At 33.9% G+C, this 19471-nt stretch overlaps 1 protein-coding gene across 1 annotated transcript in view; it reads left to right on the forward strand.

The window, feature by feature from the left end:
* Positions 1-19471, forward strand: part of SLC16A1 (solute carrier family 16 member 1) — a 44147-nt gene that overhangs the window by 16906 nt on the left and 7770 nt on the right. The window contains exon 2 of the mRNA XM_051993006.1: positions 18496-18756. Within this exon, the coding sequence (XP_051848966.1) occupies positions 18540-18756 (217 nt within the window). The 5' untranslated portion in view covers positions 18496-18539. The remainder of the gene's footprint in view (positions 1-18495; positions 18757-19471) is intronic.

Consider the following 19471-nt stretch of genomic DNA (forward strand, 5'->3'; position numbering starts at 1 on the left):
ATTTTTTTAAGGCTATTTCCACTTGTCAAGATTGCCGGTGATGTTGGGCTTTGTGGTGATGTTGACCGGTGTGGTCCCCGCCTCTGGGGAGACTGGTAGGGCCAAGGCTAATAACCCTTTTCAGTCTCATGCTAGATTGGTTAATTTCTCTACTTCCTATTCCTTATTTCTCCACTTCTTAAGCAATTTAGCAAATACTTTCACTTTGCTCCTCCTATGCACAATAGGGCAAGTCTCCCGTTGGTGTCATACTGACTGTCTCAAATGAGACTAAGTGTGACCGTGAAGAGCTTTGGATTTTGAATTAGAGCATGGCTACTACCCCTACCTACATGCTGCCCACAGCTGGAAATTACAGCTGGCCTGGAGACACCCACTGAGACTGTCCCTGTTAGCAACTGTTCTCTTCATCTTGTGAGTAGCAATGTTAGTTACAGTTATCTTTGTGTGGGCTGCTGCTTTTTTATCCAAGCTCCTCTATGCTATACATGTGTTCTACTATTCTTGATGGAAAAAAAGTTTCATGTAATTTTTGCATATCTTTTCCATTTCTCTAATATTTTTGTTCTTTTCTAGTTTTTATTCTTGAATACCCTCGAGATGACTTTGTAGATTTGCATATCTTTCTCTGATTTCTTCAGATTAGTCTTAAAATGAATTACTTCACTGCTCTGTAACATGATTGTATCTGACTCTTTGGGACCTCTTTTGAGGTTTACTTGACAAATATGCAGAAATAGTTTGCCATGTTCTTCTCTGTCTCATTTTATAAATGAGGAAACTGAGGCAAACAGGATTGAAGTGACTTGCCTAAGATTACACAGTTGACAAATATATCTAAGGTGGATTTGAACTCAATTTTTCCTGATTCTAGGCCTGGCACTCAATTTACTGTGCTACCTAAGTATCTCTTATAAAATGATAGTTTTTAACTGACTATCATCCTTCTTTGTAAGATTTTAGAAATGAATTTATATTCTAACTTGTTGGGTGTGGCAGCCTTCTCTGTAAGTCAAATGTCTAACTGACTTAAGGGACAAAGAAGCCCTTCTATGGGTCTCCTTTTCCCTCCATTCTAACTAAAACACACAGAGGACATTTTGTTATTTTTAGTTTTACTCACTAGTCTCAGCTCATCCCAATAATATTTTTATAAGACCATGCCATACTTTTATATTCATACTCTTATTACCTGGCCTTATCTCCATTTTCTACATATTTCTTTGTGAATCTTAATTGGTTGTTGTGTTCCTTGTGTATCTACATTAGTCTCTTCAGATAACTCCCCTTTTTCTTACTGAAATTAATTACTCTTCTATCTTTAGAATTTCATTCTTTAATTTATTATAATTTCTGGCTAACTTCTTCTTCTGGAATTTTGTTTTATTTCTGCCTGCTTTTCCTCTGAACCCTTAAAAGTTTTATTTCTTAAAATCTATGGTTTATGACTAGCTTTCTTCTCCTCTGTCACAAACTCTAGGAGGAAGTGGACACTTCTTAAAGTTCCCAGTAATTTTGAAACCAGCAGCCAGGCCTCTCTTCATGAGCTTCAAATCCAGAACAAAATTTCCCCTTGTTTATTTTGAAGGGTAAAATTATTTTCAGGGCAAGTCGAGACATTATTAGTTGCTCTGTTTTTGACAAGAATAATTTCAGCTGGTAGAGATACTTCAAATTTTCCATAACATCATGCCTCTGTGCCAGACTTGTAATCTATTTTTTCCTTTTTGTAAAGTTCTATAGAATACATCTCTAAGAAAAATCTCTTATGCTTCTTTCCAGATTGAGATTTTACCCAAATACTCTTCATTCAGAGAGGGTGTTTAGGACTAGAATTCTCTGACTCCTAGTCAGTTTCTAACTCAATTTAAACCAGCAAAATTTTTGATAGCCTTAAGGTTTTTCCATAGTTGACATTAATTTTAATTATTCCAAAATAACCATATTCTTTGATTTTTGTCTAGTACAGAAATCAATTTATATATGAGTATACTTTTTTCTTTTGCTGACCTAACAAGAACTTGCAATTTTGTATTGATCAATCTTTGTCCTTTGAGATCAGAAGGCTTATGATCTGTTTAATGGATCACCTGCTTAATTATAATTTGTGCTTAATTATAAAAAGGTAGAAGAGCGAACATGGTAGCTAACATTCATATGCCACTTTAAGGTTTGCAAAACATTTTGCATAGCATATCAGGAGAATTTCCTGACATCCCAGTGAAGGAAAGTCAGGTAATAGAATATGAATATAAAAGTGTGGCATGTACTTCTCATTTATGAGGTAGGAAGAAGGTGAAAGTCAAGAAACTACTTTTTCAGGATCATACAGATAAACAATGTCTAAGGCAGAATTCAGGATTCCAGGTCCCTTTTTCTATAGGCCACTTAATCTTTATATGGTGAAATGAGGCCATGAAGGAACACTTTTTCTGTGTCATGTATACAAGACAAACATTACATCAGATTATGGCTTTCTAGAGATTATATAGATGATAAATCTTTGGAATTTATAGAATTATTAATGATTTAAATTTTGTCATGAGAGGTAACTTGCTGGTTATCACAATATTTTAAAATTCTGTTTCATGGCAGTCACTGTTTCTGTATTTAGCTCATCAGGTTCTTAGATCATAAACCCAATCTGTATTAATCCGACCATACTTAAAATCTGATAGTGATAGAAGATGGCAGATTAGTTCACAATATCTTTAATGCCCATAAATAGTTAACTTTATAACTAAAACATTGAAAGTTTTTTTTTAACAGTCTTGAAACTAGAACCTTATAGTTAACAACTTAGGTCCTATTGCTGTATTTTGTTAATTATCTGGCTTGGAAAGTTTTAAAAATCCTATTAACATTGGAAGCTTGCATAATTTTCTTCTATATAAGCATTTAAAATTTTTTTTCTATGAAGTCTCAAATTTAGTTTCAAGTTATTGAAAGGTCATGTGGTTTTATTTTTGTTCAAATTTTTTCATTATCACAGTTGAAAAAGTAAATGGAGGTCTGTGACTCATGTTTTGAAAAGTAAGAGTTCTTAGAACATTTTTTAAAAGAAAAAAGTATAAACTTCGTGAATAACTGTTTGCCTTAGCAATTTATGCATATTTTATTTTTCAGAAACTACATTGATATTAGTAGGAAAAGGACAAGGCAGGAAAATAGACCTCTGAAGTGAAGAATGAGAACCTGTGATTCTCCAGTACCTGTCATTAAACTTCTCTTGACTAACAAGGTTTCCTAACAAGTATTTATTTAGCACCTGCTATATGCTAAGCACTATGGTAGGATCCTTTTCTGTCCCCTTCCTACCATAAAAGATTATCAGGTCTTATTCTGATGACCCAGCATTATCTTCACTGAAATGGTTAAAAGTAGATTAGGTTTAACATTATGGTTGATACACTACTTTCCTCCCAAGAATCTGGAAGGGAGAATGTTGTTAGAAATTTAAACTGTTCTTCTCCCCTTCTCCTCTTCTCCCCTTTCTTCCCCCATGTAAGGAGAGTAGGGATCTGGATGACAGTGCATGTGGCCAGACTACCCTCATGCCAGCTGCTTTTTTCTTTAACCAGAGAATATTAATTCACAGATGGAACAATATCATTTCAATGTTTGGGAACTAAAGTGGGCCAAAGCAGGGCTCTGGAGAATAAAGATTCCAAAGGAGTTCTTTGCAAGGTCTGAATTCAGGATTGAGTTCCATCTAGCAGATCTGTTGACCCTCTCTTCAGCTGTGGGTCATAAATGCAGAGCAGAGAGAAATGGTTGTGAGTATTGTCCCTTACTCTATATACACTGAGCTGGAAGCAAACAGTAACCATGTGGTTCTGATTCCAAGAGCAAAGCAGCAACTTAGTTCTAGTTTCTGGCCTAGCACATAAGCCTGCAGTGTAAATAAACCCGGCAGGAGTTCCAATACAAAGGGTGGCAGGCAACTTCAGTTGCTCTACACACAGAGCCTCCCAATGAGCTAATAATGTTCAAGTCTAGCTAGACTACTGAAACTTCTTTTTTTTAAATAGTGGAAGAAATATTTTAAAGTTTTTATTTTCAAAATATATGTATAGTTTTTGTTGTGTTCAAATTTTTTCTTCCTTCCTTTCCCCCACTCCCTAAGATGGCAAGTAATACGATATTTGTTAAACAGGTGCAGTTCTTCTATATGTATTTCCACAATTATGCTATACAAGAAAAAGCAGATCAAAAAGGAAAAAAGAAAGAAAAACAAAATGCAAACAAACAACAGAAAGTGAAAATATTATATTGTGATCCACACTCAGTTCCCACAGCCCTCTCCGTGTATGCAGATGCCTTCATCACAAAGTCTATTGGAATTGACTTGAATCACCTTGCTGCTGAAAAGAGCCACTTCCATCAAAATTGATCATCATATAATCTTGTGATGATCAATGTTCCCTTGGTTCTATTCACTTCACTTAGCATCAGTTCATATAAGTCTTTACAGGCTTTTCTGAAATCAACCTGCTGATCGTTTCTTATAGAATAGTATTCCACAATTATTTATATATCATAACTTATTCAACTATTCTTCAATTGATGGGCATCTACTCAGTTTCCAGTTCCTTGCCTCTACAAAAAGGGCTGCTACAAGCATTTTTGCACTTGTAGTCTACTGATATTTCAAACCCAGGATAAGAGATCTAAATCTGGGTCAAGAACTTGAAGAGCTTAGATCAGGAGGGCAGGGGAATTGACTTCATTCCAGATCAAACCAGTTTGGGAAGACAGAAAGTTTGCAGGTCCTTTCCCCTTATTCTCCCACACCTGAGGTGTGAAAGCAGAAAAACTGCATGAGGACAGACAGTCAGACCAAATAGCCTTACAAGAATTCAGAAGGCAGCACTATCATAAAGCCCCAAGTCAAGGAGTGAACTGGAAAAATGAACAAATTAAAAAAAGAATCCCACCATAAAGAGATTATGGCAACAAGGAAGCACACAGAAGATAATGACTTGAAAACATTTATAAAGACTCAAAGAAAAGTGCAGCATGGATACAAATCCAACAAGGATTTCTAAGTTATTTGAAAAGTTTTTTTTTAAAAGTTAAAACCAAGTGAGAGCAGCAATAAAGGAAAAAAGTGGGAAAAGAAGTGATCTAGAGAAGAAATTTAAGAATAGCTTAGAAAACATTTAAATTTTCAACTAAAGTAACTTTTTGAAAAGTAGAATTGGCCAAATGGAAGCTAATAATTTCATAAATAACAAAGATTAGTAAAGCAAGTTGAAAGGACTGAAAAAATTTAACTATTTCTAGCTGACTTGAAAAATATATTAAGAAGAGATAATTGAAGAATCATTTTATTTCAAAACAAAAAAAAAAGGGACAGATAGATGGTGCAGTGGATAGAGAAACATCCTGGATTCAGGAGGACCTAAGTTCAAATCTGCCTCAGGCAGTTAACACACTTGTTGTCTGTGTGATCCTGGGCAAGATCCTGGGCAAGTTACTTAACCCCAATTGCCTCTCATAACAAAGTCATTTATTATGTGAAAGCCATGAGCTAAAAAAAGGAACCAAATATTTCATGAAATCATAGAAGAAAACTTACCCAGATAACATAATTAGAAATGAAAAAATGCAGTAGTCACCTTCTGAAAGAGCCTTCTTAATGGAAATTTCCAGAAATATAGCCAAAATTAGAGCTTCCTGGTGAAGAAAAAAAGACTGGGAAGAGAGTAGGGGTGGCAATTTTAGAAGAGCCACAGTCAGGATCACACATTTAACAGACATCTCTATAAAGAAATAGGAGAGATTGAACTGTGGATATTCCATGTGGCAAAGGATCTAGACTTTAAACCACAATAATTTAATCAACAAAACTCAGTATAATGCTATGGGAAGAAAGTGCATCTTTAATCAAATAGAGGACTTCCAAGAATTACTGATGAAAAGACCAAAACTGAGTAGAAAAATTTGACACATAAACAAAAGTGACAAAAGAAGCACAAAATATAATATATTATACTTTGTTATATATATTATACTTGGACTTAAGGTACCAACTTTTTTTTTTTTGCTGAGGCAATTGGGGTTAAGTGACTTGCCCAGGGTCACACAGCTGGGAAGTGTTAAGTGTCTGAGGTCACATTTGAACTCAGGTCCTCCTGACTTTAGGGCTGGTGCTCTATCCACTGCACCACCTAGCTGCCTCTTCCAACTCCCAAACTATACTATAAAATTGTAATTGTCAAAACAGATTGATATGGGTAAGAAATATGTTTAATCAGGTTAGTACAATAGATTATATACATTACACAGAATCAAATAAACATAGTAACCTAGTATTTGATAACCCAAATGTCCTAGCATTTTGGAGCTAGAACTTAATATTCAACAAAAACTATTGGAAAAATTTGAAAAGTAGTCTGGCAGAAACTAAGTGTAAACATATCTCTCACAGGTCAAATGGGTATATGATTTGGATATAAAAGGGTGACATAAACAAATTGGCAGAAGAATGGTAGAAATTACGTGTTTGATCTATGGGTAAGAAATTTTTTTTGACAGTTTCACAGGTTAAAAAGCATATTTTTTGATTACATAAAATTCAAAAGTTTTTACACAAACCATCAATGCAACTTAAATTAGAAGAGAAGAAAATTTTGGAGAAAATTTTGCATCAAATTTCTGTGATGAAGATCTCATTTTTACAATTATATAGGAAACTGGGTCAAATTTATAAGAAGGTGACTCAAAGGGTATGTTTGGTGGAGTAATAAAAGGAGAAAGCTTTCTGGAATAAGTGGCATTCTAATTGAGCTTTGCAGGATGATAGGAATTTGAGGGAGGTAGGGTTGCTTGGAGGGGGGGAGAAGGATTAGCATGATGGGAGGAAAGGATGTAAGGATTCTGCATAGAATATAATTTTAATATGAATGCAGAATTTGTATGTGGACATTTTGGCTTTAGAGGGACAATTAAGATTGGAAAGAGAAATTTACTTGTAAGAATCTTAACTGAAGAATTGGAAGAAATGTGTCAGATCTAATTATGTTTTCAAAAAGTTTGACCCTTAAGGTGAAGTGATGGGATAATTTCTAGATAGGATAAAAAAAGTTGGGAAAAGCTTTTACATTTGAAAAAAAATGAGTAGATGAATGTGAAAGGGCCAATGGAAAGGGAGAGTTGAAATATGAATGGTTATGAGGCTTTATAATAACACCTTTATATTATCACTTCAAAGTTTATAATGCTTCTTTTTTTGGAGAGGGATAGATTTCATAGTATTTAAATTATCTTAACAAAAAAGCAAAATGTTTTACCAAAAACTTTTTTTTTCAGAATAAGTAAATATAAATGGTTTTTCTTATATTCTGTACCAGGAATAACAGAAAGGTATGAAATGATTATTTGAGGCTGTAATGGTATCAGAGATGGTAGGGGCAAGAGTATGGTTTTTCAGAAATTAAAGATGCTGGCATTCTACAAGTATTTTTTCCCCCAGTTATATGTAAAGACAGTTTTCAACATTTCATTTTTGTAAGATTATGAGTTCTAAATATTTCTTCCTCCCCTAAGACTGTGCAATCTGACATAGGTTATACCTATACAGTCATATTAAACATTTTCATATTAGTCATCTTTTGAAAGAAAAATCAGAACAAAAGGGAAGAAGGATGAGAAAAAAAAATTGTAAAAAATGGAAAAGAGTATGTTTCAACCTGCATTCAGTCTCCATAGTTCTTTCTCTGGATATGGATAGCATAATCCATCATAAGTCTTTTGAAATTGTCATAAATCATTATATTGCTAACAGCCAAGTCTGTCAAAATTGTTCATTTAACAATGTTGCAGTTACTGTATACAGTGTTCTCCTGGTTCTGCTCACTTACCTCTGCATCATTTTATATAAGTCTTTGACATCAGCCTGCTCATTGTTTCTTAAAATACAATATTATTTCAATATGTTCATATATCACAATTTGTTCAGTCATTCCCTAATTGATGAGGATTCCCTTAATTCTTTGCCACAACAAAAAGACCTGCTATAAATAGTTTTGTATGTATGGGCCCTTTTCCCTCTTTTATGATCTCTTTGGGATACAGACCTAGTAGTGGTATTGCTGGATCATAGGGTATGCACAATTTGTTTGCCCTTTGGGTATAGTTCTAAATTGCTTTCCAGAATGGTTGGATCTCATAACTTCATCAACAGTGTAATACTCCTTTTCTTGAACAATTCTATGAAGAGGTTAGGTTGAAGTATTATTATTTAGCAATTCACTTAATTCCTGGGCCTCAGATTTCTCATCTTTAAAATGAAAAGTTTGAAATAGTTGCCCTCTAACATTCTTTCCAGCTATAAATGTGTTATTTTTATGATCCATTTTATAGGTGAAGAAATAGCATTAAAGAGATAAACTGAGTCATATAGATAGTATTAGAATCCATGTTCAAGCTCAGTACTAAATTGTGACTGGTGTAACATTTTCTAGGCAAATTTTCTCAGCTTACTTCATGAAACCCTGTTTCAAATTCTGAACATTATTGATTGCTTTGTATAGTGAAAATAAAGCTGATTTGAGAGCAAAATCTGAATTGAAATTTTGGACACACTGGTAATCTGAGGCCTTGGACAAATCACTTAACCTGAGCATTGGTAGAGGTGTTCTTTTTTTTCCATCTATAAAAAGTTTGGGCTAGATGAATTCTGGGGTTTGTTCCTTTATCCCCTAAATTAAAAAAGTTTATTTACTCTCTCAATTCTTCTTGAAAATGTTAAATTTTTGATGGAACTCTTAATTCTTTTTCTATGTTTGAAAAAATGTTAGCATTGCATCACCATAGCGATTTTCAGATAAATTTACTTTTTTTTTATGTTTTACTGAAAAACTTGTATTTATGCTTCAAAATTCAAACTTGGCTTCTGGTCTTTCCATCATTATCAATCATCAGAAATGCTTGAGAGCCCTCTATTTTATTAAAAATCCATTTTCTCCCTTTAGGATTATACTGAGTTTTTCAGTAGTTTAAGTTACTCTTGATTGCAAGCCTAGCTCTTTTGCCTTTTGGAATATTTTTTCCCAAGGTCCCAACTTTTTTGTAGTAGAATCTACTAAGTCTTGTGATCCTGATTATTCTCCCTTGATATTTGAACAACTTTATGCATAATTGTAGTGTTTTTTCCCCTCTTGATATGAAAGCTTTGGTTTTGATTATGAAGTTCTAAATTCAGAATGCAGTTGATGAATTCTTCCTAGCCTCACTCTATCCACCTCCTCTGCTATCTGATAGATCTGAGTAGTCTTTACCTCTGAAACATTGTTTAGGCTTTTATTTCCGATGGGTTTTTAAAAATAATTTTTAAAAATTCTTAAATTATCTCTCCTTAATCAGTTTTCTGGTTCAGTGGTTTTTAATGTTATTATATATTGTCTTCTATTGTATTTTTTAAAATGTTATTTTGTTATTTTTTGCTGTCTTTTGCATTTCTCTTTGATCTATTTAAGTTTACATTCTCAATTAAATTATAGGTATTTGTGTTTATGTGGAAAATTCATTTTTGCCTTTTGAGTTTCTCTTTGCAGTTGTTACATAATTCTTTGTTGAATAGATCTATTACCAGTTTATGTTATGTGACCTCAAAAGTCCTGCACAATTCTTTGACACCTCTAACTAATGAACTTACTATCCTGCTCACCACATTGGCTTTTCTTTTTATCTCTCCTTGCTGTCTCAGCAAACAACATTTCTTTATATCTTACTGAAAAAAATTGAGGCTTTTCCTTTCTTTCTGTCATATCACCCAGGTGCCTTCTCTCATCCAATCTTTTTTGCCAAGACAAATGGGCTATGTGTACAAGTGAGCTATTCTCCAACAGATTGTTCCTTCTGTCATCTTTATTCTCCCTTCTCTGTACTTTCTTTTCTCTACTGGCTGCTTCCCTCTTGCCAAAAACATGCCCTAGTATTCCTCATTTTACCCAAATCTTCAGTTGATCACTTCCCACCTGCCATTATCCCATTTTTTTTCTCTCTTTTGTGACCACACTTGAGAAGGCTGCCTATAGTAGGTGTTTTAAATTCCTTTACTCTCTCCTTAAGTTTTTATAATTTGGATTTCAACTTTATTGTTTATCCCAAACCACAAGACTAGTGTCATAATTCTGGTGTAAGGTGATGAGGTGGATCAATGCACTAGCATTGACTTTTCTTTAGTGTTCATATCGCCTTCTGGTTCACTGTTTTCATAGAAGAGCCTATAGTCTCTCTTTGGATTTCTTTGTCTATTAGTGCAAATTCTAGGGGTTTGCTGGAATAGATATGTTGGAGGTAGGTAAACTGCTTCCCATAAAAGCAAACATCTTTATTAGAAAGCCTTTTAACATCCTTTCCAATCCTAAATCTCTGATCCTGATGAAATATATTTACAATTGTTAGGTTTATTACTAGACTAATAGGTTTTTTGCTTAGGTTTTATATTTTTTATTTTAACTAAAACAGCAGATTTTGTATCTCAATTGTAATGTCTCATCCTCATCTAAATAGAAATATGGGGGGGGGGGTAGGGAAGGAGAAAGGTTATTTTTCTTGAATCATTAAATCACAATCCTTCGGGTATACGACTTCAAAGAAAGGTCTTAAAAGTATTTAGCAAGTCAATGAGGAAAGGTATTGGGAACTCCCTAGTGGTAGCTCACATTCTATCCTTTTTGAGATTATGCAGGTTAAAGTATAACAACATATGTTCCCTAGTTATCTATGAGGCTGTTTGGTTATTTAGATAATAGTAACTAAAACCTACTTACTGCTACCTGTGAAACAAATTTAGATTTTTGAATTGCAAATAGGTGATAGATTTTGCTTTCATTTAAAATCAACATTTAAAAAATTTGTCTTACAAAGTATGGATTTTAAAATGCTTTAAGTATTTTAGAAAGTACATTATAGTATTTTCCAAATAACAGTTCTTAGTATTATCATTTAACTTTCCTGTGAGTTTCAAGACATGAAGCAGTTTGTACAAGCTTATTATAGCAGAGCCAGAATTAGAACTTTTGAGTCTCATCATTAATATTATGATCAAATTAATGGCTTTTACAGCCCTTGGATTTTTGCCAGCTAAGTATGATAAAAAGCTCTATTTTCTTTCCTCTGTCTGGCAATTCTGCTTGCCTTCCTACAAAGATATATGTACTATTTACTTTTAGTCTGTAACTTAAGGGGGGGAGTAAAAAAACTAGGATGGGGCTAAGTTTTAGAAATTAACTTGGGTTGAGTAGTATTAGATTTTGTGAAGCTAGTGCAAAGGCCACTTGTAGAGACAACCAGCTGTGTCAGCTACTTTTGAAATGGAAACTCTCCAGTAAAACAGTTTTTCTATTAGAAAAAAACTTAATCAAAAAGATTTAAAAGTTTCCAAGTAAACCTCAGACTTTGCACTGTATTTCCCACATTATAGAAACAAGTTTTTAAATTTATTGATTCTGGACCCTATTCTGTCTTTATTAAAGTTCAGAAACAGGTCATCCTTATCACTTTGGGAAACATCACATAAAGGTCTTTGTGTTAGACTTGGGTGGAGGAGGATAAACATAAAAAACATAATGAAGACTGTTCCCAGCGTTCTTGGCTCTTCTGTAACTAGTTTGGGGGTGGAGGGGGGCAAATACAGAGAAGTGACTAGCTTTGCAGTCAGTTATTTGGAGAGTTAGTTCAGTCTCTTTTTTTTATACAGAGCCAAATAACTGCATTAAAAAGGAAAACAATTCAGAAAAATTTGGAGATGTATCATGTCTTACTTTTACTTATTTTACTTACACTTTTAGGGTACATAGAGTAACCAAAAAAATCCCAAACCCAGAGTTTTCTTTCACAAGGTGAAATGAGCTTTTTTTTTTCTTGTTATTATTATTTTATTTTATTTTATTTTTTGGAGGCAATTGAGGTTAAGTAACTTGTCCAGTGTCACACAGCTAGGATAGTATCTGAGATCAGATTTGAACTCAAGGTCTTCCTGAGTACAGGGTTGGTTCGCTATCCACTGCGCCACTTAGCTGCCCCGGAAATGCGTTTTCTTTTCATCACTTTTAGCCTAAATACTATGAGGCACTCATAGATAAGTTAAATAGCAGGACTAATAGGAACAGGACAATATAGGACAAAATCTTAACTTTTAATCCACTTGAGCCTTTGGATTTTAGCACGCTAGTAGTATCTATATTCCCTTTTCTCAGAGTGATTATTAAATGAGTTATGAAAAGGGTTTTAGTCTAGAAATTTTTCAAATGGCTTATTTGTTCTTTTAAAAATTTATTCTTTTTGAACTTAAATACAAAAAAGGGAAAAAGGCATTTCCATGTATGTAGCATAACATAAAAAGAGGATTCAATATTTACAGTTTAAAAAACCCAGTTATGTAATAAATGCTATACACTGTTTTTAAAACTATCCTGCTTTTCTGCACTTCCTTTTGTTCTGTGCTATACATTTATTTTTTTTCTACCTCCCCACCCTTTTCTAGAGAAAGTTACCATTTGAGTTTGACATGGGAGGGGGTGTCTGTGTGTGAGTACTCATGTATGCATTTTAACTATAAAACCATACTATATATACCTTGGTTTATTAATTCTCTGGAGGTGAATAATATCTTTCTTCATAGATTTTTTTGTAGTTGATTTGAGCATTTTTAATACTCAGCTTTTTTACATGTCATTTACAGTTGTTTAAAGCATATTGTTTGTTACTGTATACAATGTTCTCTTGGGTCTGTTCATTTCACTCTTCATTATTTCATGTTTCCTTCATTTAATTTTTTTCTTAATAGTGTTTTATTTTTCTAACTACATGTAAAAAAAATTTCACCTTTCACATTTGTAAAATTTTGAGTTCCATTTTTCCTCCTCCTTTATTTCCCTTTCTAAGACAGCAAGCAATCTGATATAGACTAATCGGGTAAAATTATTTTAAACATTTCTATATTAGTTGTGAAAGAAAAATCACAACAAAAGAGAAAAACAATGAGGAAGAAATGGCAAATTCCCCTACCTCAAAAAAGATGAAAATAGTTTATTTCAATCCATTTTTAGAGAGCCTCCATAGCTTTCTCTCTGGATGCAAGTGGTATTTTCCATCCCAAATCTCTTCAATTTATTTTTCTTCTCTTACTGCTATGTTAGCATTTCTAAATATAGTATTAAACAATATTGGTAATAATGGGCATCCTTATTTCAATCATGATCTTATTGAGAAAGGCTTCTGCTCATCCTCATTACATATAATGCTTGCTGATAATTTTAGATTTGATGTGTTCCAGTAAAATTTTATAAAATTTTAAAATGGCAGTTTTGCATTAATGACATGATAATGATATGTCTTATTCTCTGCCTTGAGAACTTTAAATAGATGCAGCCAAATTTCTTGTTAGACTGTGATAGAATTGTGCTTGAATTTTAAAGGTTTCAATTTTTTTAAGCTATTTTCTGAATTCACTTGATAATTTTGACATGTTTAAAGAAAGAAGTTTTAAATACAGAAAAGTATTAGGATGAAAAAATGTGTTTTGTTTAGACTCAGTCTTAAATACTAATAGTATGGTTTTTTAAAATCAAATTGCAACAAATCAGTTTTCAGTTAATCCCAAAGTTTAATCATGTATTAGTTTTTTCAAAACATTTTAAAATGTTAGAGAGCTTTGCTTTATGTTTATTCGATGATGAATTAGCCTTGATTGCTTGTAAAACTGGGGCTTAGAATGTTTTAAATTAACATTTTAGGGAGAAGACAGATTTCTTTAGTAGAATTGTAAGACACAGTTCCAGTGTTATATAATATGAAGTTGAATTTTTAGTGGATTTCAAGGAAGGCCTTGAGGGAATTGTGGCAAAGGCATTTTCCAGGGTTGAAAGGGCTCCTGAAGAATGGGAAAAAGCAGTTTGAAGAAGGAATGAACATGGCTGACAAGGGCCCTTGCTTAAATTGGAAGTTCCAGGAGGAACTTACCAATCATTAGAAGGAGATAAGATTGGGGAGGAGGGGAACAAGGAAGGTTTACTTTGGAAGTAGCTCTAGAGGGGAGAGTAAGAGAAGGCATGAGCCCTGGAGCAGCAGTAGAATTGCTTGGCTAAGCTCCTTAAAGGGGCTAGTCTTGGCCATGAACTTTGGTACCATTGCTGGCATGTGTCTCCTGGTTCTCCACTCCTTTGCTCCTTCTCTTCCAGGCTATATGATCACTTACCTGTGCTGTGGTCTAGCTTCACAATGAGTATCCCTGATTCTTCCAGGCCACTCTTTATCCAGCTACCCAAAGAATTTTGGAAAATAGCTAGGTCCAGGATGAATACAGAGAGGCTTGGAGAGACTTACATGAACTGATGCTAAGTGAAATGAGCAGAACCAGGAGATCATTATATACCTCAACAACGATACTGCCTGAGGATGTATTCTGATGGAAGTGGATTTCTTCGACAAAGAGAAGATCTAACTCAGTTTCAATTGCTCAATGAGGGACAGAAGCATCTACACCCAAAGAAAGAATACTAGGAAATGAATGTAAACTGTTTGTATTTTTGTTTTTCTTCCCGGGTTATTTATACCTTCTGAATCCAATTTTTCCTGTACAACAAGAGAACTGTTTGGTTCTGCACACATGTATTGTATCTAGGATATACTGTGACATATTTAACATGTATAGGACTGCTTGCCATCTGGGAAGGGGGTGGAGGGAGAGAGGGGACAAGTCGGAACAGAATTAAGTACAAGGGATAATGTTGTAAAAAATTACCCTGGTATGGGTTCTGCCAATAAAAAGTTATAATTATGGAAAAAAAAAAGAAAATAGCTAGGTCATGGGCTTTTGAGCAGGAAATTTTTTCAAAATCATTTGTAGTTCCCCATTACCTATCAGATAAAATACAAAATCTTTTTGACATTAAAGATTCTTTACTGTCTGGCTCCAGTTTAACATCTTCAGCTTTATCTCAATTTACGTCTTTTCATGAACTTTCTATTCTAATCAAACAGGTCTTCTGTTGTATCCCGTCTGTAACATTTCATTTCCGCTGTCATTCTTTTGCCACATGAATTTCCTCATGTCTAGAATGTACTTTGTCCTCACCTCTATGTCTTCAAAAGTAAAATTGTGCTACCATCTTCTATTTGAGCCCTTTCCTGAAACATAATTTACTTTTCCCACCCCCAACTTACTAGTCCACCATCCCTCTTGAAGTGACTTGGTTTTTTTATTTTTATTTTTTATGTACAAGTAAGTTTTATTTCAAAGACTAATTTTTTTTGCTTTTTTTATACCCTGTTGCTTTTTGCAAAATAGGTACATACACTTGTTAAATTGAATTTATTTCTGCACAAACCAGAATATTTGCTTTTTTCTGATTCCCTACTTTACTGCCTCTGCACATTTGGGCAAATTGTTCCTTCTTCCTAAAGTGTACTGCTTTCACCTCTCAGCCTGTTGAAAACGCCAAGGCTTGATTCAGGGATCATTTTTTATATGTAGCCTTTCTCTGTCAGTCCTTTTAGATCACTATAATTGTTATTTATCAGATATTCTATTGTACTTCATCAGCCCTTTCTTTGCAGTTAATCATATTTTACCTTGTACCATATTTTATATAATTAAGAATCTTCAAAAAAAAAAAGAATCTTCTTTAGATTTTAAGCTCTTTGAGGTCAAAAGACTAATTTTTAATCAGGATCCTTGCAGAAGTTGGATTTTAAGCTGTCTTGAGAAAAGTCGAGAAATTCAGGAGGCATAAGTAAAGGAAGAACATATCTGGAAGTTCAGTGATGCTGAATGGGGGAATCAAAGAGATTAAGTATTCTAAACTCTTGAAATATCTTAATTTAAGACTTATCATTGTTTTTTATAGTTCACTGATTTGTTTTATATGCTTTAGAGACAGTCTTGTTTAGCATTATTTAAGGCAGGATACAAATGGCAGCATGGATCATTCATCTCATACTGGGTTGGGGTAGCTTAGCCTTTTAACAGTGGAGATAAACCTTGACAACAACACAAATAGGTATTTGGGTCTAAGAATCTGGATTGGCCTGTGTACTTGTCTTAATTGCTTGTGATGTTACATAACTTGGTTCTGTAAAATCGGCTTCTTTGGAAGAACATAATTGGACTGAAACGTTTATGAAAGTTTGCCAAAAGAGGAACTGCTGACAGAGTTTAACTTAACTTGAATAACTACAGCTATACAACCTTGGCCAAATCTCTCCCTAATAGGTTTAGTTCTGTCTTATTAAAATAAAATGCCTCTCCTGTTCCTGAGATGGTAGGGGCTGCTTGATCTTTTATTTTAAAGGAATATTACTTCTAGTTCTTTTGCTCCTGGGTCCAGTTTCAATTCTAGTGGTGAAATGTAGAGGCTATTTTCTAATTTAATGTTAAACATGCTTTCTTGCCAAATACTGTCACTTAAATTTATATAGGCTCAGAGATTTTGAGCTCAACAACACCTTGGAGATTAACACAGGAGAAAACATTTTTCCCCATTCATTTCCTCAAATGGACTTTCTCTAAGGCTTGTTTCCTTCATACCTCCAGAAAATTCATATTTCTGCATTAGAAATGAAATATAAATAAAACTATGAACTATGGTCCTAATTATTAATGTATGGTTGGGAGAAGTTTGCTTCTTTTTAAATTTATCTGTTTTGGCCATAACAGTGAAACTGGGATTCATATAGTTTCAGAAACAGGGTAATCTGGAATGAGGTTGTCAATTTATGTAGCATTACTAGAATAGGAATAGACTGAGTATGTGGGCTTTTTTTTGGAAGGAGAAATATTTAGATCCCTAGATGCTACTGGAACCTAGAAAAAAAGCACTCAAATATTGATTGAATTGATTGATTGTCTGTAAGAGGAAATTTTCCAGAAGTTTATCCTTTCTCAAATAAAGTCTGTTATTGTTACCTCACAAGCTCTGACCTTGTACAAAATTCAACAAAAATGTTGAATTGAATTAATATCTTCTTTTAATAACTTTTTAATATTGTGGGGTTATTTAGCTCCTAGTTATGTATGCTTTAGCAATTCCTAAATTTATTGTTGGACTGACTATATAGTAAGTATTCTGCCTCAGAATCTTAGCATATATCTCTATGCATGATAGGTGGCACTTAAGAACAAATCTTCATAGGATGTTTCTTACTGGTCCTAAGAGAAAAACTTATCACTGGTCATCTTTGGACTTTTGGATGTTTGTGTGATATTTGTGTCAGCTCAATATTCTCTGAGTTTACTATGGTTAGGACCCTCCTCTCCCCACAATGAGTCTTTCCACCTTGAAGCAAGATTACAGAAAAATAAGGCTTAAATATAACTTGTGTCTGATTTCCCCAAAATGCCTACATAGGAACTCTGTATATGTTGCTACTATAAAAAAATGTATGGCACAAAGGTAGAGATGATTTCATTTTTTTTCTATTTAGATTCCCTATTACTCTATATAATGCCTCTGATATATTAGGCTCTTAATAAATACTTGTCAGCTAATTGAGTGACTCAGAGTCCATGAACAAATACAGGAAAATAAAGCTCTAAAATAATAGCCCATAAGGCTTGTGCAGGAAGGTAAAATCTCTTCATTGGACTGCTAGACAAATCATTATTCATTCATTTGCATCACCTGAACAATCATAGAAATGGCATAGATGGTTGGTAAAGTTTAGCTCTTTTGACCCCATGTGCCTTTAGTCTCCCCAGTGATAGACAGTTAGTTCCCTTAAACTACATATGGCTGAGCAAACTTTCTACCTTAAAGTCTTTACCTTCAAATCTAAGAGTTTATTTGGGGGGAACTTGAACACAGAATTATCTGTTTGACTAATCTTCAAGTCAGGAAATATACATTGTAAGCTGGTCACTGACCTGGTGATTCAAATACAAAATAAAATCATCCTTTCTCTCAGAGAGCTTCCATTCTACTTGGGGAGCAGTAGCAGCACAGCTTGAATAAATACAGTATATATTTAAAGGTGGTAGAGGAGTTATACTGTGAAAGCTGGGATCTGTCTTAATAGATAGAAGTAAAGAGGTTACATATTCCAGACCTTGAGGATAGCCTGTACAAAAGCATGGAGGTGAGATTTGGATGTTATTTATTGAAAATCACTAATAAAGCCAATTTTATTGGAATAGAAGGGAGTAATATATAGGTATTGTGAAATGAAAAGACTAATAATGGTCTTATATACACAGTTGGTTTATGCTTCTAAAGGGATATGATCATCTTTTTTCTTTAAACTTGTTAAAAAATTTTATGGGGAATAATACCTTGACTTTCTAAGAAATCTTTAATAATATGAAGATTATACTTGTAAAATATTACTGATTATATCAGTGCTTACTCTATAACTGATTGGTGAACATTATTGCTCTTATCTACCTGCCTACGGGTAGTTTATCTAAGTAGCAACTAGGACACTTAGAAAAGTAAGTGTTGGGGAAAGCTTACTTGCTAAATAGTGTTTTAATTATGTATTTTGCAGATCTTTGGAATTGAACTGAATTTTGAAATTTGTCTTCAAATAAAATGGCACCAGCAGTTGGAGGTCCAATGGGGTACACCCCACCAGAAGGTGGCTGGGGATGGGTCGTAGTTATTGGAGCTTTCATCTCTATTGGCTTCTCTTATGCATTTGCCAAATCAATTACTGTATTCTTCAAAGAGATTGAAATCATTTTCAATGCTACTTCCAGTGAAGTCTCATGGATATCTTCCATCATGTTGGCTGTCACATATGGAGGAGGTGAGTACCCAGGCCACAGAAGGCCCTAATTTACCTGTTTGGTTAGGGAAGATTCCTGGTTAGATAGTGATGTATTTGAAACAATATTTGTATGACTGGTGCTTTATTTACAGTGATTTGCTAGAAGAACTGTGTGCTATTTTGAACTTTTTAAAGTCTAATCCAAAATACAGTGCTAATATAGAAATTGGAGAGCTTGAAACTGTTAGGAGAGGAAGCCATATTTGGTTGGAGAACTCTAGTTGGAGTGTCACTGCTCTTGAAGCAAAAAATGCTGGTAGCTAATTTCTTCTTACTGTTGCTATCAGCTAGACTTTCTCAAGACAAATTCTAAGTACGAGTTTGTTTTTCCTGATGTTGAAAGAGTTGAAATTCAGGCTCAGTTTTTTGGTTTCCATGAAATGTTTTCAGATAAAAAGTTTTCATGGTAGTACATTATCAAAACTGAATACTATCCTTTTATGTTTCTGATCTCATAAATCTCATAAATATCAGAAGCTTTTCGACAAGACCTCAAACTTAGTTTTTGCTCATTTATCCTACTACATTTTTTGGAGGAATTGTATAAAAGAAGGATTATTACTTTTCATATTGCCATTTCAGAGTAATTTATGAAGCACCAATAAAAGTGGTGCTTGTGCTGCCTCTGGGCATGAAGTGGCATTTTTTTTTAATGTTTAGAAATCAAACTACCATAATCGTTAACTTCTGCAGC

Source organism: Antechinus flavipes, chromosome 4 (assembly GCF_016432865.1).
Source record: "Antechinus flavipes isolate AdamAnt ecotype Samford, QLD, Australia chromosome 4, AdamAnt_v2, whole genome shotgun sequence".
NCBI lineage: Eukaryota > Metazoa > Chordata > Mammalia > Dasyuromorphia > Dasyuridae > Antechinus > Antechinus flavipes.